Source organism: Aulostomus chinensis, chromosome 8 (assembly GCF_037954235.1).
Source record: "Aulostomus chinensis isolate RoL2024-O1b breed Wild chromosome 8, RoL_Achi_v1.0, whole genome shotgun sequence".
NCBI classification, from domain to species: domain Eukaryota; kingdom Metazoa; phylum Chordata; class Actinopteri; order Syngnathiformes; family Aulostomidae; genus Aulostomus; species Aulostomus chinensis.
The window spans coordinates 28,012,039-28,037,325 of NC_141327.1; the positions used below are offsets into that span (position 1 = coordinate 28,012,039).

The following is a 25,287-nucleotide window of genomic DNA, read 5'->3' on the forward strand; positions in this document are numbered from 1 at the left end:
CATGTTGGTTCAGCGTTTTATTAAATCAACAATGTTTTTAGAGCACAGTCGCTGACAAACGACCAATCAGAACACAAACAAGTGATGTCATCAAAACCCCTGACTTACATTTACCAGATATCTAAAACCCTGTTCACCACATTTCCCTAGCAGCTGTGCTGGGCCAGGACTGGAACAGTTCGATTCTTCAGAGCAGAGACACGTTGAGCCACTGCGGGAAGATGGAAGTTTCGTTATCAGCCATCAGGACAAATCTGAAACCCTGAGCAGTCCCAGGTCACGGATGTCAGGTCTGGAATCCCGAGTCCAGAAACAAACTGTGTTAACTAGCAGTTGTCGTGTGGACGTCGTGTCTGGGTCATGACATCACAACCGCCTGGACTACGGCTGCCTCTAGCCTACATTTGACTGTGATTTAATTGTAACAAATCAAGACGAAGCTGGAATGATGGCAGCTTTCAACAACGAATGAATCCATTTGTCGCCCCGATGAGGAATATTTTACTTCTAAAACCATCGTTTTCTGAATGGAGTTTGGTTCTGCTGCCAGCGACAAGCAAGAATTCCGTCGGGTCAAGTCTGTCGTGTTGAGAAGCTTCTTACCTGTAGAAGATTCAGCTCAATGGTTCCTGATTGGCCTTTGTCCAATGTCTTGAAGGTTTCTAGCGACAAAAGAAACATGGAGACGGATCAGGTGCTTTGACAGACGTTCCACAAATATGGAGTAACACACTCACAAATAAGTAATTAATCTTTGCTCTTGGAAGAACTTTTGGTCCTGTGTAAGCTTCAGAAACCTAAATGCAACATGGATCTCAGGAAGCAGGCTCCTGGTTCTGATTCAGATGTGTGTGATTTTGTCGCTTCTCTCCGTGTGCTGCAGCTCCGCCCGTGAGCAGGGCCGAGAGCGCGAGCCGACTCACTGAAGAGGGTCTCCAGGCGGACCACGCAGCCCACGAAGTTGTCGAAGTCAATAGTGAGTTCAGGTTCACTGTACCGAGCCACCAGCCCCTGATGAAGACTGTTGTTCAGACTGAAGCCTGTCGAACAAACGCAGACAGGTGAGGTCAGAGGTCACGCTGAGACGAAGCCTTCCTGCTCTCCCAATTGTCTTTAACAATGTGCTCTTCGCCAAGTTTAAACGCTTCAAATAACCAATGATGTTCAGACCAAACGAGAAGCTCCAGGCCCGACATGGACCTCAATGATTTAACCAAGACCTGGAACAAAACGATGCTGAAATGAAGACATCCTGATGATGGTTTCGACACGTACGAACTCATGATTTGGCTGGTCTGTCACCATGACAACAAGCAAATGTCTCATGAGACCAGCTACAGGAAGTTGGGCCTCCATTTCTGATTCATCAGCAACTGTCACACAAGTTTACTGTCAAAGTTGAAGATTTTTAACTCGCCCGGCGTGAATTTTGCATCCGTTCCTGTCACTCGTGTCGACACACTTGGTCGATAAAACACTCGCGCAAAACTGAATTCCTGTTTAGTCTGAAAACTCCAGAAGCAGAATCCTCCTCAACAGCCTCAAGACAAATATTGCCGTGTTTTACCGGCATCTTCCACGGCCGCCCTCATCTCCATGCAGCTCATGGTCCCAGAGTTGTCCACGTCCTTCTCACGGTAAATTTTCTGTGAGCACAGAAGGAGAGGTGTCACAGATGGGGGCGTGTCCACACCTGTCACGTGTCAGAAACGGGGCGTGGTCACTGACTCACCAGATAATTCTCGATCTTGGTCCACAGCACCTTGAACTCCAGCAGGCCCAGTTTACCGCTGCCGTCTTTCTGAGGACGAGTTTAGGAACCGTGGCTCAAATTCATGACAATCGGCAATAATAATAATAATAATAATAATAATAATAATAATAATACAAGAGATTTGCCAAAGACAGAACGCGCTGAACTGGACAGAACGGGTAAATACTGAATCAACATACAATATTTCTAATTTTTTGGTTGCGTAAAATGATGAAACTATTTCTGCTGCACTCGTTGGGTCCCTGAAGATCAGCAGAACCTCTCAGAACTGCTGGAGGATTTATTTGTACAAACAGATGTTTTGCTTTGTTTTTTTGTCTGCAGCTGAGGAGGGATTTTCAGAATAAAAGCAGCAAGGATACATCCAACATGTTGACCATGTTGCGACATGTGGACAGGCTGAAGCCGTTCGTCTTGATGTCGGAACCTGTCAGAGGAAACGAACGCGGTAACACGTGAATGCATAAGCACAGGCACTACAGCGGCGGGCGAAGTGTGGAGTCGCTCTCACGTTTGGTCACCACTCGGTTGAGGATCTTCCGCAGCTCGAACACGCTGATCTCATTGTCCTGCAGCACAGACAAAGGTCATCAGGTCACGCTGCAACGCCACATGTCAAACGTGTTAGCGAGCAGCTCACCCCTCCTGCCAGCTGCCCAAACAGACTTCTGAACCGCTGGTCCACATCGTCCTCGTCCACTTGGATCTGGCGACAGAAGACAACATCAGATTCGTGCTAACACGCTACCCCTCAGCATGAGATTGTATCATCTCACCTCCTCCACTCGGGACTCGACGGGGTCGTCCAGTTCCCTGTGGGGGCAAACACACACCGCCTTATCACGTCTCCAGGTCAACAAAGGTCGTCGGCATCACCATCAATGTGTGCGTGTCGTCCATCTTGACATGCAGGCAGAGGGAATCTCACAGGGAACTTACTGGAATTCAGCCTGCTTCTCAGAGAACACTCGGACACAGAAGTCTCCGTTCTTGTGCGGCTCGAAGGTGGAAGGGACGATCAGGTACTCGCCCGGCGGCAGGCAGAAGCGACTGCAGACTTCTCTCAGGTTGATGAAGGTCTCGGAGCGGGCGGCAGAGGCGTGACGCAGAAAGAAGTTTTTGCTGAGGTGGATGTTCCTCCGACCACAGAACTGAGGGAGATGAGGGTATGACCGGAAACCATGTGACACGCTGAGCAACTACAGGAAGTTGTTAGTGACGTTGATGCGTCGGGTTCGTACCTCGTCAGGAACCTGAAATACAAGAGATGAGAAGTCAGACATTTTGAAAGACATTCAATGTCTTAGACGTTCAGGTCCTCCTCCTACGCTTCAATAACACGGCGAGTCGCTCCTGCGTTCACAGAGACATCAAATGACAGACGGCAGTCGGCTCACCTCATAGATGGCGAAGCCAATCGTGTGCATGTCCTCGCCTTTCTTCCTCATGCGTCTGCGGTTCTTCTGAATAAGACCGACCACGAAGCTGCAGCCGGCTTCGCCATCATCAGGGTCATCGTCCTCCTCGTCCAGCTTGATCAGAAATTGCGGGTTCGACCAAAACGTGTCTGTGAGGACAAGCTAGATGTGAGATGATCCATGGTGTTGATGGTGAGGAACCAGAATCGGGCGCCAGTCACTCACTGGGGTAGTTCCTGCAGCCCCCGGCCGTAGAGCCCCTCCTCCAGCTGCCCTCGAACTTGGACAGAGCCCACTTGGAGAGGGAATCGTCCGACAGGGCGTCAGGCGTCAGGTTGCAGATCTCCAGCCGGGAATAATGCCGAAGGAAGTCTGAGAAAGACATCCTGTAAGACAGAGCAGAGGGTTAAACTCCCCCCCCCCCCACGACCACATTCAGTTGGTGTGGACATGAAGAAGGTTTACCAAAACTCGCCATCTTCTGAGCGATGGCTCAGGCGTTCTCTGTCATCGTCGTTGATGTAACGCCACTGCATCGAACTGCCCGACAGACAGACACACACACACACGCACACGTTGGACAAACTATGAATTCATGTGTTTTCAGGTTGCCAAGACGACAAGCTATTGTGAGATTTCTGAATGGCGTTGGGCAGCAGTGATTACTACTACTACTACTACTACTACTACTACTTAAAATGAGAGAACCCAGTCACAATGATGACACCAGTGCTGCTTTACAGTAGTGACGTCAACACCGTGACATCATCTGTTCAGAGTGCCTCTGTGGTCGTTCTTGCTGGCGTCCCCACTCATCGCTGGTCTGTGTGGCGGCTCCGGCCATCATCACTCTGACTCTACCTGGCTGAGTCAGCCAGCGATGAGAGCAGCTGTCAGGATGTCCCGGACAGGAAACCTGCTCAGGTGATTCAGCAGGTAGGACGTGACACGCTAAAGCACTCTTGTCCTGTCATAGCACCATGCTGTCGGCGTCACCTACTTGTCACTCCAGGCGCCGGTCCACTCCACCTGACCCCAGGGGTTCCTGATTCGGATCAGCTTCTCCATGTTTCCACGGTACTCCACCTGCAGCCAATAACAGGCAAGTTACACCTGATTGGATGACGAGCCCATGTCATGATGTCACTCGCAGCTTGAGGAAAATTCGCCATGTCGTGGCTGAACATCACATAACCTCAGTTGGGTGGAGCCACACAGGACTCACTTCCTGTTTCAGACTCACCTCAGCCGCGCCGGTCACAGAGTAGGCGTGGCCTTTGACCAGCTTCTGAGAGGTGACCGCCTCCGAGTCTGCCGAGCTTGTAATCTGAAACCATCGAAACATAAATTCTAGCAGCAACAAAATGGGGGCGGGGGGCGTTCTCCCAGCATGCCGCGACTTACGTCTATGGAGCAGCCCATCAGGGAACCGCGGCCCAGAGCTTTCTTGATGATGTGGAACAGATGTGGATCGGGTCGACCGAGCTCGTGAACCTCCGCGATTCCTCCGGTGAAATCCTCGAACCCCTCGGTGGTGCTCCCTCCCGACAGAGCCTCATAGCAGCCGTTCACCCTATGATGACATCACAAAGCCATGACAGATATTCTGACGGTGGAGTCTTGACGGAGTACTTAAAAAGAAAACGTAGTCTTGCTTTGATTCGCCATATGGTGGCGCCATAACAAACCTGATAAGCAGCAGAATCTAAAATTCCTGAATTCTGAGTATCCAACAACGTCCGTCTCTATAGGCCCCGCCCACTTTCAGGGGGAAGCTTTTCCACATTTGCTCTTCCTGCAATTGTGTATCAAGTGCCACTGAATCTGGTTCAGAGAGTCTGGATGACCATCAACTGATGGTTTCCTCAGTGTTCACTCAAACGCAGTAGGCGGGGCTTGTACACCTACGCCCGAAGCCAAAAGTGTAGGTGTTCAGATTCTAAGTCCAACAGTATTCTGACACTAGAGGGCGCTGCAGATGGGACATCACATACAGGGATTCATGATTTTCAGTGCCAGGTTGAAGCGTAGGTCTGATGGAGCGAACCAGAGGTTGACACACGTCCATTAAACAACCTCTACAAGTCCTCCAGTCTTTGTACCAACATGGCCGCCACCGCCCCCCTGTTGCTCCATATTGAGGGTTTTAGGTGGTGAGTCTGAGTCAGTCCGGGTGCTGCCGATCCATTCATAGGTTTCGAGGGCGTGGCGCCGCGACTCTCCTTCCATAAACAAATGAGGAATGCAGCGAGCCGTCCCGAGCACAACCTCAACACACCCAAATCTCCTGCTCTGATCCTCGCATGACTGCCTCAGCCAACAGGCGGAGCAACCTGATGCCACCGGGCGCTCCTCGCCATCACGCTGAGAACCGCAGGTGTGCGGAGACTCAATTATTCAGCGTTCGTTTGTTCATGTCTGCGCGGGGTTATTGTTGCTCACAACAGAACAAACAAGCCAGAAATTCAGACTAAAACAAGAGGCAGCTCATTGGTAACGGTTATTGATGAAGCATGTAATTAAAGTCAGACATTTAAAAAGGTCACGGGCGACTGTCTTAAATTTAAATGCTGGCGATTGAGGGGTCAAAGGGTCAGCTCAGGCTCAGGACGCTGGTTCTTCCAGACGTGAGCCGCCTCACCCTCTCTAACCCGTCAGATGGTACAAACAACCCCTGTGGTATTCATGTAGAAAAGGCGGAGCTGTGCTAACACTTCCTACCCACTACCATTCATTGTGCTTAGCTAATTAGCGCCTCAAAGGCTAATGGATGATACAAGACTGTTCTTTAGAGTGGGTGCCTTCCTTTAGGAGAAAGTTGGATCAAATTAACCCTCAAGGACACCCAGGGGTCCCGGGACACCACTTTAATTACCACTGCACTTTTTTTTTGTCATCAAATATCATTTTCAAATTCCGTTACTTTTGCAGTGATTAGTTTTCTTTGGATTGATGGATCAGTTAATCACCAACTATTGATCACGGATGATCGCTTCAGTGTTTGTGTTCTGGACAGGTGGACAGACGAAGGAGGACGTTTTCACACACACACACACACACACACACACACACACACACACACACACACACACACACACACACACTCTTTCTGGACAAAATAATTGATTGTGAAACTGAGTGGCAGATTAATTGATGATGAAAATGATCATTAGCTGTGGCTCTAATTTCCAGGACCTCCTGAAGCCGTCGGGGAGCTCTTACTTGGCGTAGGCCTTCTCCAGCAGGGCGCTCCAGAACTCCTTCCCCTCCGCTGAGTGGACGAACAGCAGCTCTCCGTCTCTGACCGGCAGGCGGTCGTCAACCACCACGTCCACCCACTCGCCAAACTGCCAGAACTGCATACCAGAGAGGATCATGTGTAAATCAGACCACGCGGCCACCTGCCGCTGTGGAGTACCGACCCACCTGAAAGTGGAAGATGCCGGCGTACTCTCCGTCCCTGAAGCTCTGTCCGTGCGGGACAACTCGAGCCAGAACTTCCTGGTTCAGGGTCAAGGAGGCAATGGCGGCGAGCAGCCAGCAGTCACCTGGAGGAGACAGACAACAGGGTTAAACAGGTCAGTAAAAGAAAAGGAGATAAAAAGAACATGACATCCTGTTGTCCTTAAACACGCCGCCAGGCAGATTCGTCCGCCCACAAACCATCCGACCAACAGAGCTGTGACGGCCGCTGCTCATGTCTGATGTCACATGTTACGACAACAGCGTCTAGTTAGGACTGGCATGTTTCCATGTGGACTTTTGATTGACACACCATCTCAGAGCTCAGAGGGTTAATGAAGAGCTCTGATTGGCTGGATTCTCCCATGCGAGCCTTCAATGGCTCTGTGGTTCCACCCAAACATACAATGACATTGTTGTGAGCCAGCTGCCGCCCTGCCTGCCTGTGGTGTGGACAAGACGACACACACACACACACAAACACACACACAGTAACCTGAGTGGAATTTTCCAGCTCAGGTGACACGGATGCTGTGCCAAACGTTGAACGCCTCATCTTGTGGCTGCAGGGCGAGAGCAGAGCGCTGTCATTTTGAAAACTGTGGTGGTGGCGGCGGCGGCGTTCATGAGTGCAACTTCCTCATCTACTCTGACGCTCAAGCAACACCAACCATCACAAACATGATGTCACCAAGCTGGTTAACGTTGGCTGTTGGATTTAGCAAACCCGCAAGCTAACATCGGCTGTTAAAAAAATAGCTAGCAAGCTAGTCAGCGTGACTGCTAAATATTCACTGAGCGTTGTGAGGGAGTTCAATGATGTCACAGGTCAGGTGACATAATCTCCAGCTAGCTAGCTACTTAGCTAGGTAGTTAGCATAGGCTAGACTGTCAGTTAACACATTCTGTCTTGCAGCTGGGACCCCTGGGAGCCGACGTATCGGTCAGACATTATTATCAGCTGATAATAATCGGTCCCTGAAACGGGCCTCCTCGACAAGAGGGTTCTAGAGAGGTTGGCGGCGTTCTTACCCAGAGCGCCCTGGCAGATGTCAGTCCTCGTGGCTCCGGACACGATGAACTCGGGGTCAGAGGTCAACTCCTGAAAAGGAAATACGACAAATCTCAACTCTGACTGACTTGCCTCATCAGACGCAAACACGTACCACAACTTTAACAAAGACGCCATCGTGTTTGGGTCATGACATCATCACTGCCGTCTTGTCTGGGTCATGACATCACAACCATTTCCAGGACCTAACTGTGCACGACGGCTGCAGTGCAGATGTGACTGATTACATTAGAATAAATTGATCAAAACGATGCCGTGTCAATGACATCCTGGACAGGGAGACTCGGAGCGACAGCGTGATGACATCACACGGTTGTGTTTCTATTCATTTAAACTGATCCAACCGTAAGGGAAACCAGAGCCAGAAACAGTTCTTCAACATCTTGTTAAACTCTCCTTTTCCAGCTCCACATTTGTCTGCTGGGTTTACTGGGAGTCTCCCAGTGGAAGGTGCAGCATCACCTGGCCAACAGGTCAGCTGTTTCCTGGTCTGATGACATCAGCTGCTCTGATCAACCTGTTCCACGCCTCACAAAACCTCCCATCATGCAACGTGTCATTCTGTTCAATTAGAAAATCGCCCTGAGGAAGTAAGAGACTCCTCACTTCCCCCTGAGCAAGCAGGGTTACGACCCATGCAGCAATTATAACGTTATTATGTAAAAAGTTGAATCCATCATCTCAGAGGCAGAAATGGTGATGCAGGCTCCGGGACTGCTCTCACCGTGGGTCTCTTCCAGGACACCCCCCGGACTTTGTAGGAGTTCCGGCCCAGCTCGTTGAAGCCCAGGGAGTCGGGAAGCGCCGGGAAGCTCTCGTCCTGGAAGAGGCGGCCGCTCTCGAAGCAGCGCTGCCGGAGAGTCTCGTAGTCCTGGTTCAGGTACTTGAGCGCCTGGCTGTTGGTTCCGACGCCCCGGTCCTGGTCCCGGTGGTGCTGCAGGGTGGCCGCGATGCCCGACATGCTGCTGGCTCAGGGGCCTGGACGGGAGGCTCAGGAAAAGTTTCGGAGAGTCTGAGGCGCGCCGCGGCTGCAGGTGAGAGATGGAGGGAGGGATCAGTCCGCGGGGCTATAAGGAGTGGGGTTGTCGTGAATGAGAACTTATACTTCCGGAACGTACCTTCAAACTAAAACATGCAAGCAAACAAAACAAAACGGTGATTCAAACAAAGAATGATATTTTACACTTTTTTTTTTTACATCAGTTGGTGTTCTCTGTCACTGGGATCAAGGCGAAAGGAATCATTTATTTCAATTAATGTGGCAGTTTTGGACATTGACATTAATTTTCCTGAATTATTGGGGGGGACCAGGGGCAACTGCACCCCCCCCCCCCCCAATCAATCTGCCCGTTCGCAGTTAGCCTCTCCTCCTCTTAACGATCGTGCCTCATCTGTCGCAAACTGTTCTCCTGTTGCAGAAACCTGTTCTATATCGGACATCTTCATGTAAATGAAAACCAAATCAGTTCGACGAGGACCTCCTTTGTAAAGCTAAAAGTTAAACGATAAACATGTCAAGCTAGCATCGTGCTAATTCATGAGCTAAAGCTTCTCTTCAGCCTCCCCGGGAATCTTGGTCTTTTTTTTTCCTTTTTTTTTTTTTTTTTAAAGGAAGAAAAATATAAACAGCAGATGCCATGAAACTATCTGAGCCCGGGCTGCTGACAAACTGGTAGAACTGAAAAGTTTTCCAGTCCCAGGGGGCGACGAGACGGCTAACACACTCTGAGCAAGCGTCAGAGGGAAGCGTGAGGGTTGACAAACGAGCCAAAGCGGTTCAGTCCGCTCCTGAGTCAGAGGATCTAGAGCCATCCAGGGGTAAAGCTGACTGCAGCGCATCCCTCGAGAAGCTACCATAGTTCAGTCAGTCTCATGTGATAGGCAAACTTTTCACGACATAAACTTGTAGACCAGCAACTCGTTAAACTTTTATAAACTATGACTTAAGTTGAAATTTAAAATAAATGTTCACCATGACTGTGAAATTACAACATCAGGGTGGTGAGGAATGAATTCATGATTCGTCGGGTGTTAAACTGTGACGACAAGTCAACAAGTCTTAAAAAGATGGTTTTTTGAATGGAGTTTGGTTCAGGGATCGGGGTTTTCCCATCCCCGTCGGTTGTCTTGATGATGACGCTCTCGACGCTCATCGCCTCATCTGTGAATCCACAGCATGTCTTACAAACGCCGCGGCGATGTGGTGTACTGCCATCGACATGACAACCAAATACTAAACATCTGTAGAGCGAGGTGATTTTGGTCCACTCTGTGAAGAATGTGCCTTTATTGTGAAATCTGATGTGTTGACTTCCTGTGCAGCTGAGGTGAAGTCTGTCAACACAAGTAGGAAGGGTGTGTTCTCCTTTAGGTGGAAACTAAAAACACAAACAGACTCATCAGTGTTTCCACCCCTGTGTGTGTGTGTGTGTGTGTGTGTGTGTGTGTGTGTGTGTGTGTGTGTGTGTGTGTGTGTGTGTGTTTTCTTTCTTTAACTCATTAATGCCCGGCGACTGTCTTGTATTCATTCAGGAAAATTGTCTCATTCATCCTGAATACGAGTCTGTTGATAGCGAGTGCTGGATTCATCTCCGTGTGCTCAGCCTCTACTTAGTCTTTGTTACTATCAGGACAGGTGATAGTACAGTTTCAAAAGTGTCCTTTGAAGCAGTTTGATTTTGAACGCCCAGTTTTGTGCTCAGGCGACGCCTCCACCAGAATGATTGAGGTGATCTAAACCGTATCCCAGCACCAAACTCCATTCTGAAAATAAGCAATTTAAGAGTTGTTAGCTGGTTGTCATGGTGATAGACCTGACAAATCATAAATTCATACTTTTCCCACATATCCATCATGATGTTATTATTTCAGCATAGTTTTCAACCCGTTTATTACGATTAAAGCACAGTCAAATCTTTGATGGAAGCAGCCGGGATCCAGACGTTCCTCCTGGAGACACTGTGATGAAGAGGTGAATGTCCTCAGCTTGATAACTCACCAGTAACCATTTTTCATGTGATCTTTTGTTACCAAGGCAACTTCAGACTCCTCTCCATCACTTTTTCACGACCTCTCTGGTGAATTCAATCACAGGGAATTGGAAGTTTAATTTCTCTTTCATAACTACCTTAACATGCCTAATTTGTCGCAGGCTAATAAAGATTTTAATGGGTTGTTTGTTGGGAGAACCGTGGAATCATGGGGGGTCCACACAGGCTCCTGGCAGAGGAGCGGGGTGCTGCTGTCTCTGACTTCACCACTAGATGTCACTAGAGACTCCACAGTGGGCCCACGTGCTGCAGGGGCCTCATTAAAGCAAAGCTCTAACTGTTTGTCCATCCTTTTCTTAAGAATCCCAAACTCTGTTCTTCTAACTGCCGTCGTCTCCGCGTGGACCCGATGTGTGGTCAGTTTATCCCGATAACCCTACCTCAAGTTCTTATGAGTAACTTCATTCTCACGCATCACATTGTCTCGACTTCTCGTCGGCCTTCACGCATCTCCGTAAATCAACAGGTTCTTAAACAAGCTTTTCCATTTCCATCCCGCATTTTATTCTGAAAGGTTTGTGGTGACCAACTTCCTGCATAGCTTCCTGGAAGTATTCCCTGCATCACCCGGCAGTGCTGAAGACGTTTAGGAAACAACTTACAACTTTGCGACTACAAAAGTTGAAGGTGAAAATACAAATTCCATCCAACAAGACGGGAATCGGGTTTGTTAGCGTGAACGTTTCCCACCTTCACGTCTCTGATTAGCGTGCGACTGTTAGCTTCTCAGCTATACGTTAACACACAGAGGGTCGAAAACTGAACAGTCTATTGAAAAAGTGTGTGAATGTTGTTGGTACCACAAAACATAAATGAATTACTGATCGGAACCAATTCAAGCAGTTTGATTGACAGGACAGGCGATCTTCAGGGTGGAGTTTGTACCTCCATCGTTCCCTTCAAGACAGAAGTATGGGAGGAGTTTGTCAGTGAAGAAACAGCCAGTAACGGAGCAGAGAGGAAGTTTCTTCTGGACCTGTTTCCCGTCATTGGACAGGATGAGGTTAGGATGAGCTGGACTCGGATCAAGGCTCACGTCCACCTCATGCTGCTGGACCCTCCTCACCATCAAACAGCTGCTTCATGTCCTCATGGAGGGTCTCCTTCAGCTGAAGGACCTGGACCTTTGTCCAGGCCTTGGTAGGTGGAGCAGCTTTCGGGGCCGGAAAGGTCTGGGGGATGTGGAGGGGGTCTTCAGAGCTGCTCCAGCTTAAAGCTTCTCTCCTTCAGATCAGAGATTTCCTGTTGCAGCTCCTTGATGGCGTCTTCAGCCTGGTTCTTTGCTGTTCTCCACTTCTCTTCGATGGTCTCCAGGAACTCGTTCAGGCTTCTCTCAACAGCGTCTTTCAGGGCAGTGAAGACCCTGAGACCTTCTTCTGCCTCTCTGCCTGCATCTTCCTCTCTGAGGTCCGCCAAGTGTCGGAGTTCCTGAACCTTCAGTCGTCTCTCCTGGATCATCTGCTGACCTCTGGTCTCCATCTTCTCCAGCTCTGCCTTCTTCACTTCACATTCCAGCACAGAAACCTGCTCCTCAGGTGGACGCCTGCAGGCAGCACACGTCTACACCCTGGAGACACGAGTCGCTTCTTCGCTCTTGTTTTGGAGAGCTTCAAGTACGAGTTGAGACGATGACCACCTCACATCAAGTCAAGCTTTTTTTTTTTTTTTTTTTTTTAAATGCAACAGGAATGTTAAAAGCAGCTGAAACGCTGACAAAAGCTTTGTTGGAAGTTAGAGGATGGAACTGAAGCTTGAGTTAAAAGCGTCTCAAACACACGGAGGTTTTCCTCTCTGCTCCCCGGGGCTGGCAAAGCTTCTGCTGGCACAACGCTGAATGTGTTGGCCCTGTGTTTGCCTGGACGCACCCTCTGACTCTGCGTTTTCTCATTGTTTTATTGTTTTATAATGGAGACGGGTTGTGTTTCAGTCCCCTGGTTTTTTTGGCCGGCTGCCCTTTAGGCATGAAATGGAAACGTTTCCTCAAACTAAATCAATGCCGCCGCCTGTTTTGCCACAATTTTTTTTTTTTCCCCCCCAGAGTTGTAAATTGCTCTCTATGGCATTCCTGTCGGAGGTCATCGCCTGATTCATCTTTGACATTTTCAAACGTCCCACCACTGGACTATAAATGAGGACGTTTCTGCTCAGCAGAGCTCAACGCGCCCTGAACGCCTCTCAGCCCGGACAGAGACGGTTTCAAGAGACGCACATGAATACCAACCCATTCACCAGGTTCCAAACTTAAAGTGCTGGATGAAAACAAACAGGCAAACTGGTTTATTTGGCAGCTGGGAGTTTTATTGGAGGTTCTGCGAGTTCTTTAGCGCCCTGATGCTAAAGATTCATGCAGCTGGTTTAAATCAAACGACCAGCAGAAATCTCCCAGCATGCATCTGGAGCAGGCGGTTGTTAGTTGATGGCGAGGCAGAGCCACTGCAGGATGATAGGAGGAGAGAAGTTACACGCACCATCTGGTTAGAGTTACTGGTTAAGCACCAGTCAGACCAGCTGTTTTACCTGCTGCAGATCCAGCTGGATCTTCCCCTGGTTCTTGGTGTCCAGGGTGTGGAACATCCCTGAGGAGAGAAGGAACAAAAGGCAACAACAAAGACCAATCAGAGCAGGTTCTGAGTGTTCAGTGTCAACAGTCTCCAACAAACCTCGCTGGTTTGACTTGAAACTTGGACGGCGTGAGTGGAACCACACGCCCTGATGTTTATCAGGCGTGTTATCATCTTGACTACCAACTTGTGACCCCCCGCTTTTACAATCATTTCTATAAATCCATAAATAACTCGTCACACCATGAACAATAAACTGATAAGCAGAGTCGCGCCTTGAATTTCAGGTTCCTGACTGTTTGATTCATCAACAAACTGCTCCAGGACCAGCAGACGAACACGGGACTCTGATGCGTTTTGGGTCATTTTCTGTGTCGGGACTCACTGAAGAGCATCTCCAGGCGGATCAGGCAGCCGACGAAGCTGTCGAAATCGATGGCGTAGTACTGGTTGGCGTAGCGATCGACGATCTCCTGGAGCAAGTTGCTGTTCACCTTGAAACCTGCGCACAGACAAGGATCAGTAGGTGGAGCTGTTTCCTGCTTTCACGGCGGTGAGAGACGCTGTCGACGCCAAACCTTCCCTCCAGGCTTCCTAAATCCCTGGAACCTCCTGGAGGTCACTGAGAGTTAATAACGGACATTTGATCAGAAGAAGAAGTTCTGCGGTGAGCGATTCCTACCAGCCTCAGCCAGCGCCGCCCGCATCTCGTGACTGCTTATGGTACCGGAACCATCTGCGTCTTGACGCATGAAGATCTCCTGCAACAAGATGATAATGTTCCTACATTGGTTTGTGAGTTAATGGAGAGTATCAGCTGTTACTAAGCTCCATCCATCCTCCACCGCTCGTCCTGCTCAGGGGGCTGGAGACTCTCCCAGCTGACCTCGGGGGGAGGCGGGTCACCCTGGAGAGGTTAACCACTGCTAATATTACAGATGTAAATGTTGAAAACAAGAGACATGATAAGCCCCCAGCGTTTCAGACTATTTAACCTGTCCTGGTCTCACGGCTCAGTACCGACGTTAAGATCTACAGGTTCAGGACGGCGTCCGCTAACAATAAAATGTCAGTAATGTTTGTTCTCACCAGATATTTTTGGATCTTCATCCACAGGGTGTGGAACTCCACCAGACCCAGTGTAGCGCTGCTGTCCATCTGAGAGACGGTCAAAGGTCCAAACAAACTTGACCTCAATGATAAACCAAACTTCTAGTATAAGTTCGAATTTAAAGGTGCTATGAGTCAAACTCATTCATATTTTAAGATCAAACTACAGGGGGCAGCATATCGTATTTTTAACCCTCTGGTACACTGGCTGTCTCCCTCCTGGCACGGACTTCCAGCAGTCGTCCGCTTCGTCCCACCAGACGACTCTAAGGTTCAACTAAGCCTCACTGGACTTGCAAGGTGAGAACACGCTGACCTTCCACATGTGGCGAGGGTTTGTAGTTCAGCTCACTGTGTTCAGTTCACGGACAAATTATGGTTGCAAGGAAACAGCCCCCAAAGATCAACAATATGTCCGACCTGTCCGGTTGACCCCAAGGCAGCTTGGCCTCAGCTGACGTCACGTGAGTGTGAGGTTGCTGCTAACAAGCTAACATGAAAACCAGAATGACGCATGCTTGAACCTGCGCTGAGAAGACGGTTCTAGCGACTGTGATGACTATCTGGAACCACAACAGCTGTGTACATGTTAACATGCTAACGGCTAACAGCTAGCATTCCGCTGCATCGGAGACCAGTGCTCTTATCTTCCGCACATAAACATCCTGTACCATTGTGACAATCCCCAGCTAGCTTCTAGCACCTGAAGGCAGCACTAGATGCCGGTGGGATTTTTAGTTCAGCCGCATCAACACTGTGAGTCACCAGAAGTGCGGCGCTCAGAGGAGAACTGACGGACGTCTACATGATGTTCAGACTGTCACTGCAGTTGCTGCTCCCAACAGAGAAACCTGAGCTGTAGAAGGATACGTCCATCAGGCTGACCATGTTGCGGCAGGTCTGCAGACTGAAACCATCCGTTTTAATGCCCGACTCTTTAAAACACACAACCAACAGCTTCCGTGAATTTCATCCAAATGCAGATCAAAATATTCAGACAGCACAAAAAAAAGCAATGAGTGGGAAGATGAGAAGTCCCTCCAGTTCACATTAAAACAGCTTTTACCAAAGAGTTGCAGTCAGTGAAACGTTCCAAACGCGTCCGTCTAAGCATGAGAGGTGCTCTTACTCTGAGAAACCACTTTGTCCAAAACCTGTTGGAGCTCAGAGGCCGAAACTTCAGAGTCCTGACAAAGAATCAAATGAAACCTTCAGTCTGGTGCAGGAAACAAAGCATTTAGCAGAAATGCTGCTAAGAGCTTTTGTTACCTTTCCAGCGATCTGGAGGAAGAACCGTTTGAAGCGAGGATCCACGTCCTTCTGTGCAACGTCGGCCTGCAAGGACAAACATCTCACACGTTTGCCGCCACCGGGGTTCATCTTTTGAGGTGTCAATATGACAACTTGTGGTATTTATGACCTCTGGAGAGGAAATTTGCTCTCTCATCACACGTTGTTACAGATTTATGAACATTTCTGGAAATGGCCCGTGGACGTAGTTTTTTTTCCCGGTGGATGTAAAGTTCCCATATTGTAATTTCAGTTGTGCGTATTTTTTTCCTTTGTTTTATAATCAGCCTGAGGGAAATGTTGATATTCCAAATGGCTTCATCTTTTTCCTCTTTTGCCTGAATGACCAACACTCACATTGATATCTGCTAACACGTCCCTCAGAAGTGATGAGTGCGAACTGGGAAAGCTGCAGGACACCACGCTGGCACTAGAACTGGTTCGGGTCTTCTTGTGGAGACGTTCCTTATAAATACAAACGAACTACTTGGACTGGCTGTTGCCTCTTGTGGACCACAGTGGTATTACAAGACCAGACAGACCAGCGCTCGCTCGCTCACTCATGTTCCCACCCATTTATTATCTTGATGAGTTTGCAGTAAATTGATCTCATACCTCGCCAGCCTGAGAACCATACCTGGCATTTCAGCAGCTGAACTGTTTTAATAATTCTTTTTAAAAGACCAAAGTTTTCTATCTTGAACAAGAAGCTGGTGTGGGGAGAGGGGCCGGCGTGTGCTGGGACCTGCCTTAGTATTTTGTTGGTTGCTGTACGAGATGGAACAGAGCAAATTTAGCCAAATGAATATCACAAATAAATCAATGAAGACATCTTGTTACTCACTGGATAGCGACCGCGTATGCTGGCAGTTGCATCTTTGACACGGAGGGCATTAAAACGACTGACATTCAAAACCGAATCATTCTAGAAATATCAGGGTGATGCAATATCTGTCATCATTTCAAGATCTGTGCTTCTCCAATTTGAGGTTCTGCTCCCTAGCTTGTGATGTGAAGAGACGAGCAGCACCAACCTCGCTGATGTTGGCCTGCACGTCCTCCTCCATCGGACTGGAACCAGCAGAGAGAAGATCAGACAGACAGAAGACTTACGTGCTCTTTTTTGCCACCAGTCTGACCAGTAAAAGGGGGCGTTGTTCCAGTGCGGGGTACCTGGTCATGGCATGTTTCTCAGTGAACACCCTCAGGAAGAAGCTTCCTTTGCAGTGCGGCTCAAAAGTGGAGGGGATGATGACGTACTCTCCAGGCGGCAGTTTAAATCGCTTACACACCTCCCGCACCTGGATGAACTCGTTAGTGCCAGCCACAGGGGCCACCCTCAGTAAGACATCCGGGCCCAGGTGGACATCTCTCCGCCCCTTATACTGACCACAGAGGAGGGTTCAAGCGTCAGCTGACTGGAGTCAGACTCTGAACCAGCTGTGGTTGTGAGCTGCTGCAACATTTAAATTCATTGCATGAAGTCAGTTTGTACAGGAGGGGAACGTCCCCTGAACTCACCTCGTCAGGGACCTGGAGGAAGCAAAACACAGAGAAACCTTCAGTACCACGTCAAACATTGTAGCTTTGGAACAAAGGCTAAACGTGTTCATTCGGCGGAGTCGGGGGCCTCCTGGGATTCTAGAGGCTCACTGGTGTCTGAAAAATCTCTCAGGTCTCCACAGCTTGACTGGCGAGCAGGGAGGCGCGGTTGACATGCATCTCATCAGGTCAAAACTATAGTTTTCTCTTCAATTTTGAGTAATATTTTGTTCCTTTTGTACCAAAAAAATCACGCAAAATCATTCCTTTCATTTGAAATTCCCTCTTATGATTCCTCTGAAGGTCAAATCAGCAATGCTGTATCAGACATTTCAACTCTCGACACTTGAAAGGTTCCTTAATGCAGCAGGTACAACACACAAACACACACGCGTGCCGCACAAACACTGATGTGACTGTTAAACGTGACTCTTCAATAAAAAGAAATACATTTTTATTGACATTTTTTTCTATCAGGTGTGAAAAGCATTTATAACTTTAACCAAAATGACATTCATATAAGTATTTAATGACTTTAATTACTTCAGTGTCAAAAAGGGGGGAAAAAAATGGAAAAATGTGTTCTAAGACTAAAAATACAAGTTACTTGTTAATTTGTGGCACGGGTTCTGTGTTTAAATGCCGATGAAACCTAAAAGTCTGTGGTTCAGAAACACAGAAAAATGCTGCTGGGAAAGAACTTGGCAACAAAAGCAGAAAGGTGAAAGTTCCCGCCTCCTCGTAGCCGACTGTGTTTGCATGTTCGTACCTGATAGATTTCAAATCCGATGGGGTCGAGAACTTGCCCGGAGCGTTGCTCCCTGCGAACATCTTTCTGCATCAAACCAATCAGGACGGTGCAGCCGTCCTCTCCATCGTGAGGGTCGTCGTCCACGTTGTCCATGCGGATGAAGAACTGAGGGTTGGAGCAGAAGGTGGCTGCAAAGACAGAGGAAGAGATACTCGTGATCCCTTCGAAACGTAAAAGTGAAGCAGAGCGTAGAGAAGTGTGTAGCGAGGAAGACAAAGACATGAATGGAATGATAGAACAGCTCACCACCGAATTTCCTGCAGCCTCCGGCGGTGGAACCAACCCTCCACATGCCGTCGAACCCGGCATATTTCCAGGTGCCGACCTCCTTGCTGGTAAGCGCGTTGGGCGTCAGGTTACAGATGTCAACGCGGGAAAATTGACGCAGGAAGTCAGAATAGGACATCCTGTACCCAGACGACGACACATTAGAAACTAGCAAACGGGATACAAAGTACTTAGAACAAGCTTCCTGGATATAACAGAGACCAGCCACATGGACACAACAAGGTTAGTGAACCTCATCCGCGTGGAAGAGTCACAACCCACCAGAACTCTCCATCTTCAGCAACGTGGTCCAGTTTCTTCCTCTCCTCCGGCTGAACTCCGTCCCACTCCTTGGACCTGGCAGAGAGAACGTCATATACTGGAAACACTGGAAGAAAACTGAAGGATGAATATTGGTTGTGTTTCTGGTCCTTTCAGTTGTGGAGCAGCCAACTGGTCTCACTGGTTCAGAGGAAGAGAATCATATTGAATCTGCTGTCACTGATGGTGCCCCTGCTGCGAAGGCGTCCTGAATGAGTGATGGAGGCGGAGCAGGTGGACATCAACACCACCTGATTAGGGAAACAATCTCCCCCCACCCCAAATTGTGAACCAATTTTTACTACTTGTGAGAAAAACTTTACGAAAAAAAGACTTTAGGGCCAACATCTCCTGCCCAAGAGGTGATGTAATGTGTCATATCTCCTGCTGCCGGTTGGGGGCGCTATGTCAGAGCAGCATTCCCGCTGTGAGGTGGGTGTTCGGAGGGCCTTGTTGCCTCAGAATATTATGGCTGTGTAACTGTTGCTTCTGTTTCTGAGAGAATCGGATTCACGTCGTGTTTTGTTTTTTTTAATTGTTTCAGTTCATCCACAGAACCAAATTCTCTGAAAAGTGAGCAGGTGATTGATGAGAAGGTGAGCAACATCGTGTGAGGCGAGGAGATGCGATGGCTCGACTCACTGGTCACTCCAGGCGCCGCACCATTCCACCTCACCCCAGGGGTTCCTGATGCGCAGCAGCTCCACCACAGAGCCGCAGTGATGCACCTGCGCCACAAAACCTGCAGTCAGCAAGTCGTCCAGCAGCCTCTGGTGGTGCACGCGCGCGCAGGGATGAAGACTCCGCCCGCTGGAGTTATGGCCCAGAAAGACTCACCTTCTCTGCTGCAGTGATGGAGTAAGCGTGACCTCTCACTAGCATCTGACTGGTGGGCTTCGTCATATTAGGGTTGAATTTCTAAAAAAACAAACAAAAAACAAGTCAGAGAACCCCAACAGCAAAGTGAAAAATAGAAGCTACATTAAAAGCTCATGGCCTAAGAAGCTAAATGAGCAAATTTTGCTGAGAGTAGAAGTCTAATAAGCTAATCAGAGGGTAAATGAAGCTGATGCTAAGCCAATGAACATAATGTCTGTGTAGGTTCTCATTCATCCAGGTCATCGTAGATCGAAGCCAAGTAAAATCTGGTCAACTGGACGTAAGTTTATCTTGAAGACGTTTCACCTCTCATCCGAGAGGCTTCTTCAGTTCTAGTGAAGAGTGTGGAAGCTCCAGCTTATAAACCTATGTGGGAGTGGTCAGTGCTATTGTGGTGGAAACGACCCTCCCGAGACTCACCTGGCCTCCCCAAACGACAGTCGTTGTGCGGTGTCAGGGAGTTTCAGGGGTGGTCGTTAGGGAGTTTCACCGACCACTCAGATGCTAATGGGCTGGGTTGGCAACAGCCGTTCCACATGGGTCTTTCAGCTGAACTCTTTGGGGAAGCTTATAATGAACATAATGGTGCTTGTTTTTTGGATGGAGGCGGTCAACGCTTGGCTCCCTTTAACTCCGCTGTCAGCTGAGAGAGTGATGATTTGAGTGCTGCATTGTGGAAACCAACTTTTTCCACAGCAGCCATTTTGAAACGTCAAGGACACAAGTGCAATGAACCAAGTTAAAAATGCTCCAGCAGGTAGCCAGTGACTGCTGTTGCTAATCACGCCCGTGTTAACCTGCTACGTCACGTGAAGACAGCTGCTGTGAAAAGCGCCTCTGCTGACAGAGGAGCGACTCAGGCCTTCGTGTGTTTAAGCGTTTACGTTAATGGAGCATCCGAGCAGCGAGCCAAGCTTCAGGGCCTTCCTCATGATGTTGAACAGGAAGGGCGGAGCGTCCTTCAGCTCGTAGCTCTCTGAGATCCCTCCAGTGAAATCCTCGAAGCCCTCGATGCTCGTGCCTCCGTTCAGAGCTTCGTAGGAGCCGTTCACCCTGCACAGATGATTGCACACGTCACTCCTCAGATTTCTGTCTCTCTGCTTCTCGAGAGGAGGTTCGACGCAGGAAGAGACAGGCATTCTCCTGAGACACATCAAATGAAGCTGAAAGGCTGCAGAGGTCGTCGTCGGGGTCACTGAGGCAGGTCACTGAGGCAGGTCACATCTGAGGCGACAACATAGGAGACCACACATGCACGCGCACGCACACACACACACACACACACACACGACACTCGACAGAAACAAACACGGAGCTTGTTTGTACACGCATACAAGCAGTAAAATGAATTTTTTTTTCACATCTCAAATTTGATTTTTAAGTCAATAAATGATCAACGTCAAGTACTTTTTGGTTTGTTGTTCTTTTAAACATATTTTAAAGCTAGGATGTAATCATCATGCCAGTGAATTATTACGAATGTAATTTGTTTATGACAAATTCACTTCCCACGAGTGAAGTTCAGCCACTCCAGTTTTTGCTGAGGACCCCTAAGGAGACCCCTCAGGGATCACTGGATCTCACTTTGAGAACCCCTGATGTTTTGAATGTCTGAGATCAGTAAAGAGCCCCCGTGAGTCATTTCTAAGTGATCGTTATCATCATCAAGCCGTTTGCAGGCTGCTCAGATTAACACTCCTCAGTTTGTTTTCCGGGCTGGTCGACTGTTTACCGAGCAAACTTTCTCTTTCGTTTTTAAACCCAGCCTCTTTGATATTTTACATTCAGCTGAACTTTCACCTCTGTTCAGAGCTTTAAAGTCCAACTTTGGATGGGAGTGAAAGTTCTTTCTCGGTCCAAATGGAGAGTTCTGTTCAACTTGTGGCCACAAGGAGAGCTAAGGAGCTAACACTCGGCCAGCAGCTCAAATCTACATCCACGTTTGCAGCAGAAGGTCGCTGCTCGCTGCCCGCATCGCGCAAGAAGTAAAAATGTTGCCCTCAAAGGACGTTGGAGGATAGCGTTTGCTGCCCGAGCAAACCTGTGAAGTTAGCGCCATTAGCAACATCGGCGTTAGCTAGTTGCCTTTTTAGCTTAAACATGTCAGTCTGCAGGTGGAAAAAAAACCAAAAACAAAAACTTCCATCTCAGACAACAGGAAGTGGGTTTCTCTTGGTTTTGTTTGACCTTTAATGTTACCTTCACTTCCTTTAAAAGAATAATAGGCTGATTAACTGGTGCGGGGGGGGGGGGGGGCGGCTCTGGAGGGTTCTCCAGGGGGTCTTCAGCAAAATGAGGAAAAGCATTTAAACGCCGGAACTCAGTGAACTGAACTTCGTCAAACGTTAGGATGACAAGTGATTTTGTAGTTTGTCAATCAAAACTGTGCGTCTGCTGATTTTTTGTTGTTGTTGTTTTTGTGTCTGTTAATGAGTCGGCGTTTACTTGGCGTAGGCCTTCTCCAGCAGGGCGCTCCAGAACTCTCCGCCCTCGGCCGAGTGGACAAAGATCAGCTGCCCATTTCTGACGGGCAGCCGATCGTCCACGACCACATCCACCCACTCGCCATACTGCCACAGCTGGAACAACACAAAGCACGAGGTCACTTCCTCTGGAGGAACGTCTGTTCAGGTTTTTTAAAGCTATGAAATGACAACGTCCCTGCAGGATGTGAACGTCAAGTCATGAACTGATCCCAGACACTCCTGCTGCACCTGAACACATCATCATCAGTGACTGGCATACCTCAGAATATCGGGCACATGAACCGGGGCATGACTGCAGCTACATAAATAATCTCTGGAGATGTCACTTCCTGTGGAGGTGGGCTACATAGTTTCCATCACAAGTTCTTGTGGAGAACAATGGCGTTCTCAGAGAGCGCTGACATTTCCCACAGAAGTGACTGCGCCGAACATCGGTGCCACTCAGACGGAAGAAACCTTGACCAACTGCCTGGATTACATCAGAGTTGTTGATGCACGACTGTTTTCATTTGCTTATTTTACCTCCAGTTTGTTAGTTTAAAGCTATTTTATATCAAATGATCTAGTAGTACTAGTACCAGTACTAGTACTTTACACCCAGTTAGCCAGTTTAAGGCTACATTTTATCAAGTCAGCTAGTCGGAGGCACTTGACAAACTCCTCAACAAAGCAGAGTTTACTGTTTAGAGCTGCCACAAAAACGCAGCCGTGATGGGAGGACACGAACGAAGGAGGACTTCCCTACACGCGAATGTAATATTTCAGCAACAAAGACATTCCATCATCGCCAGAAAAGTTTGGTTTTTATCATCGTTGGTTTTATGAGCCCCAACATTTGATGTTATTAGATGGAAGTAGACCTGTGACCTGGAAGTGGAAGATGCCGGCGTACTGCAAGCTGAAGCTCTGTCCTGACGGAACCACGCGGCTCAGAATCTGAGGGTCAAGGGTCAGGGAGGCGATGGCAGCCAGCAGCCAACAGTCACCTGGTAAAAACGGGAGGTTACACGATGAGACCGTTGTCTCAGGTGTGTTTGTGTGTGGACATTTATTACTATTACATGCGTTGAGCTGTGAGAGGGACAGGAAGAGGCCGAGCAAGCTGGTTGAGAGGGCCGGCTTGGTCCTGGCCTCCCCTCTAGACGCGGCCGTGGAAGCGGGGGAGAGGAAGATGTCAGCCAAGCTGATGTCCATCAAGGTGTGTGTGTGTGTGTGTGTGTGTGTGTGTGTGTGTGTGTGAGTGTGAGTGTGTGTGTGTGTGTGTTTTCTCACCCAGTTCTCCCTGACAGATGTCCGTCCTGGTGGCTCCGTCAGCAATGAACCGAGGATCTGAACACAGCTCCTGATGGGATGGAAAAGACAGGTGATTGACAGCTGTCACTGCTGACATCAAGTTTGAGAGTCATTCGTTTTGTGAGAGGAGACTAGAGAGCCCGCTGTAAGCACCTCTGTCGTTGTAAACTAACGACTTTTGGGTAACTGTGACTTTGAGCATCACAACGGGACATTTGTTTTGTTTTCCTCCACATTGACGAATCAGTTGGACAGGGAGACAAACCCTTCGCCCTCATTGGCTCTGCTCACCCCGGGTCTTTTCCACTCTACTCCGATGGTCTTAGGGGAGTGAGGTCCCAGCTCTTTGTATCCCAGAGAGTCCCAACTTGCCGGAAATGTCGGGTCACAGAAGAGAGATCGGTTCTTCAGGCACTCGCCTCGCAGGCTCTGAAAGTCCTGCCGGTTGAAGGGGAGAGCGTTGGCCGGGCCGCGAGCGCCTTCGCCCTCCTTGGCCTTCTGTCTGGCCAGCTCTGCTGCACTGCTCGTCATGTTCGGCCACGGGAGGATCTGCCCAAACTTGTCGTAGCGTTTGCAAAAAACAAAGCAAAAAAAACGAGTCTTGAGAGTTTAAGCGGCGGAGAGTTTGTTGGGAATCGACCTCAAATCTACTGAATATCTGGAAAGTCTTCAGTCACCTGGAGATGCTGAACCTCTCAAGAGACGGACGAGAACCCCTGGGAAACCTGCCGGTGAGTGTGTGTGCGCGCGCGTGTGTGTGTGCCCATGCTTTAGTACTGTTGGATGCGTGAGTCAGATGGTCAGCTGGTTAGGTGTGAGGGGGCGGTGCCTTGGTCCAGGTGAGGCAGGTGATATCGGCTGCTGTGAGCAAACAGGCCGATAAGCGCAGCAGGCCGACCGCAGGTTCCCACATCAACGCTCCCATCACGCTATCGTCCTTGAGTCAGCTGATCTGACGCCTGTCCAGACTCAGCACAATTCTCTCCAACGTTACCAGTTGATCCAACTAAAGCTTCTTTTTTTTTCTCCAACATGCCAGTATCGCTGCTTTGTGTAACTTCTGGCAATCTAAAGCAAACAAATCCCCAGGTGTGGCTGCGGATACTCGTCGCCGCTCTTGTTCGGCAGTTATCAAACCGCTGATTGGGTTCCTGGCTAAAACAAATTAATCAAATTAAACAAATTAAAGGTGTGGTGGGAAACTTCCATGTTGCAATCAGGCGGACCTGCAGCCCAGGTTTGATTTGCTCTGGAGGTGATCTGCTGAGATGATGTCAGGCGCCCTCGCCGTATGTGACGTCGCTGTACAGCAGGCGAAGACCACGCAGCGGCGTCCCGATGTTCGCTCCATCAGGCTGACTTCCAATCACAGCCGTGATTCATGTACACTGACACACATTGTGATGTAACAGAATCTTCCAGGCCCGGGGTTCACCTGTTGTTCCATAGATCTGCATCTGCATCTCTAACTGCTTCAGTTCTCATCAAAATAAGAGCCTGAGTTTCTGCTCTGGGGCTTCCGTCCTCTTTGGGTGGTCCTGAACCTGCAGTCACATGACCTGAGCACCATGTCTGTCAGTCCTGATGGGCCTGATAGCAGAGGACGAGCTGCAGTGACACCGTGTGGCAAGAATACTGGATACAGTTTTGCCCCCTGCTCCTGCAGAACCCCCCCCCCCCCTTTATTTTTTTTTCTCCAGATGTTTCCCACTTCAGGTTTGGCTTCCTTCGTTTCGCGTCTCAACTTCCTGTTTGTGTTTACCGGTATTTCTTTTGCTTCACGTCAGCTGTCGGTCCAGAGAGTTCTCCAGGTGTGAGCTCCCCCCCCCCCATCATCTTTCTCTCCCTTCAAATTAAAAAAAAGAAAGCGAAGTAAAGAGCAGGAAGTCCCAGAGGGCGTGTTTGACTTCCTGTATTAATAATTACAAACGTCTTATCATTTATTCACTCA

The 25,287-nt window shown here is 48.9% G+C and overlaps 2 protein-coding genes across 2 annotated transcripts; both read right to left on the reverse strand.

Moving 5' to 3' along the window:
- Positions 1–8: 8 nt before the first annotated feature.
- Positions 9–8,790, reverse strand: capn2l (calpain 2, (m/II) large subunit, like). The gene is made up of 21 exons (XM_086212183.1): positions 8,451–8,790; positions 7,687–7,756; positions 6,619–6,740; positions 6,415–6,548; positions 4,597–4,765; positions 4,436–4,519; positions 4,193–4,278; positions 3,658–3,732; positions 3,418–3,578; positions 3,172–3,341; positions 3,016–3,027; positions 2,714–2,925; positions 2,551–2,587; positions 2,415–2,480; positions 2,286–2,343; positions 2,137–2,201; positions 1,733–1,801; positions 1,568–1,646; positions 924–1,040; positions 604–662; positions 9–211 (listed from the first exon to the last, which is right to left on the reverse strand). The coding sequence occupies exons 1-21, from the start codon at positions 8,685–8,687 to the stop codon at positions 188–190; spliced, it is 2,106 nt and encodes a 701-aa protein (XP_086068309.1). The 5' UTR covers positions 8,688–8,790; the 3' UTR covers positions 9–187.
- A 4,277-nt stretch (positions 8,791–13,067) lies between these two features.
- LOC147257935 (calpain-2 catalytic subunit-like) lies at positions 13,068–24,056 on the reverse strand. The gene is made up of 21 exons (XM_086210337.1): positions 23,628–24,056; positions 23,316–23,385; positions 22,911–23,029; positions 22,003–22,136; positions 20,442–20,610; positions 19,516–19,596; positions 19,321–19,406; positions 18,640–18,714; positions 18,337–18,497; positions 17,955–18,218; positions 17,259–17,296; positions 16,911–17,122; positions 16,772–16,808; positions 15,717–15,782; positions 15,577–15,634; positions 15,318–15,382; positions 14,427–14,495; positions 14,020–14,098; positions 13,723–13,839; positions 13,294–13,352; positions 13,068–13,209 (listed from the first exon to the last, which is right to left on the reverse strand). The coding sequence occupies exons 1-21, from the start codon at positions 23,865–23,867 to the stop codon at positions 13,186–13,188; spliced, it is 2,223 nt and encodes a 740-aa protein (XP_086066463.1). The 5' UTR covers positions 23,868–24,056; the 3' UTR covers positions 13,068–13,185.
- Positions 24,057–25,287: the final 1,231 nt, after the last annotated feature.

Bases quoted from the DNA above. Each gene is read 5' to 3' on its own strand.
- capn2l (XM_086212183.1), bottom strand. From the start codon at position 8,687: ATGTCGGGCATCGCGGCCACCCTGCAGCACCACCGGGACCAGGACCGG. The intron at 6,549-6,618 runs GTGGGTCGGTAC...TCTGGTATGCAG, and splicing joins CCGGCATCTTCCACTTTCAG to TTCTGGCAGTTTGGCGAGTG. The intron at 4,520-4,596 runs GTAAGTCGCGGC...CGATGGTTTCAG, and splicing joins TGATGGGCTGCTCCATAGAC to ATTACAAGCTCGGCAGACTC.
- LOC147257935 (XM_086210337.1), bottom strand. From the start codon at position 23,867: ATGACGAGCAGTGCAGCAGAGCTGGCCAGACAGAAGGCCAAGGAGGGC. The intron at 14,099-14,426 runs GTGAGAACAAAC...ATCTTGTTGCAG, and splicing joins TGAAGATCCAAAAATATCTG to GAGATCTTCATGCGTCAAGA. The intron at 13,840-14,019 runs GTAGGAATCGCT...GTCTGTGCGCAG, and splicing joins GGCGGCGCTGGCTGAGGCTG to GTTTCAAGGTGAACAGCAAC.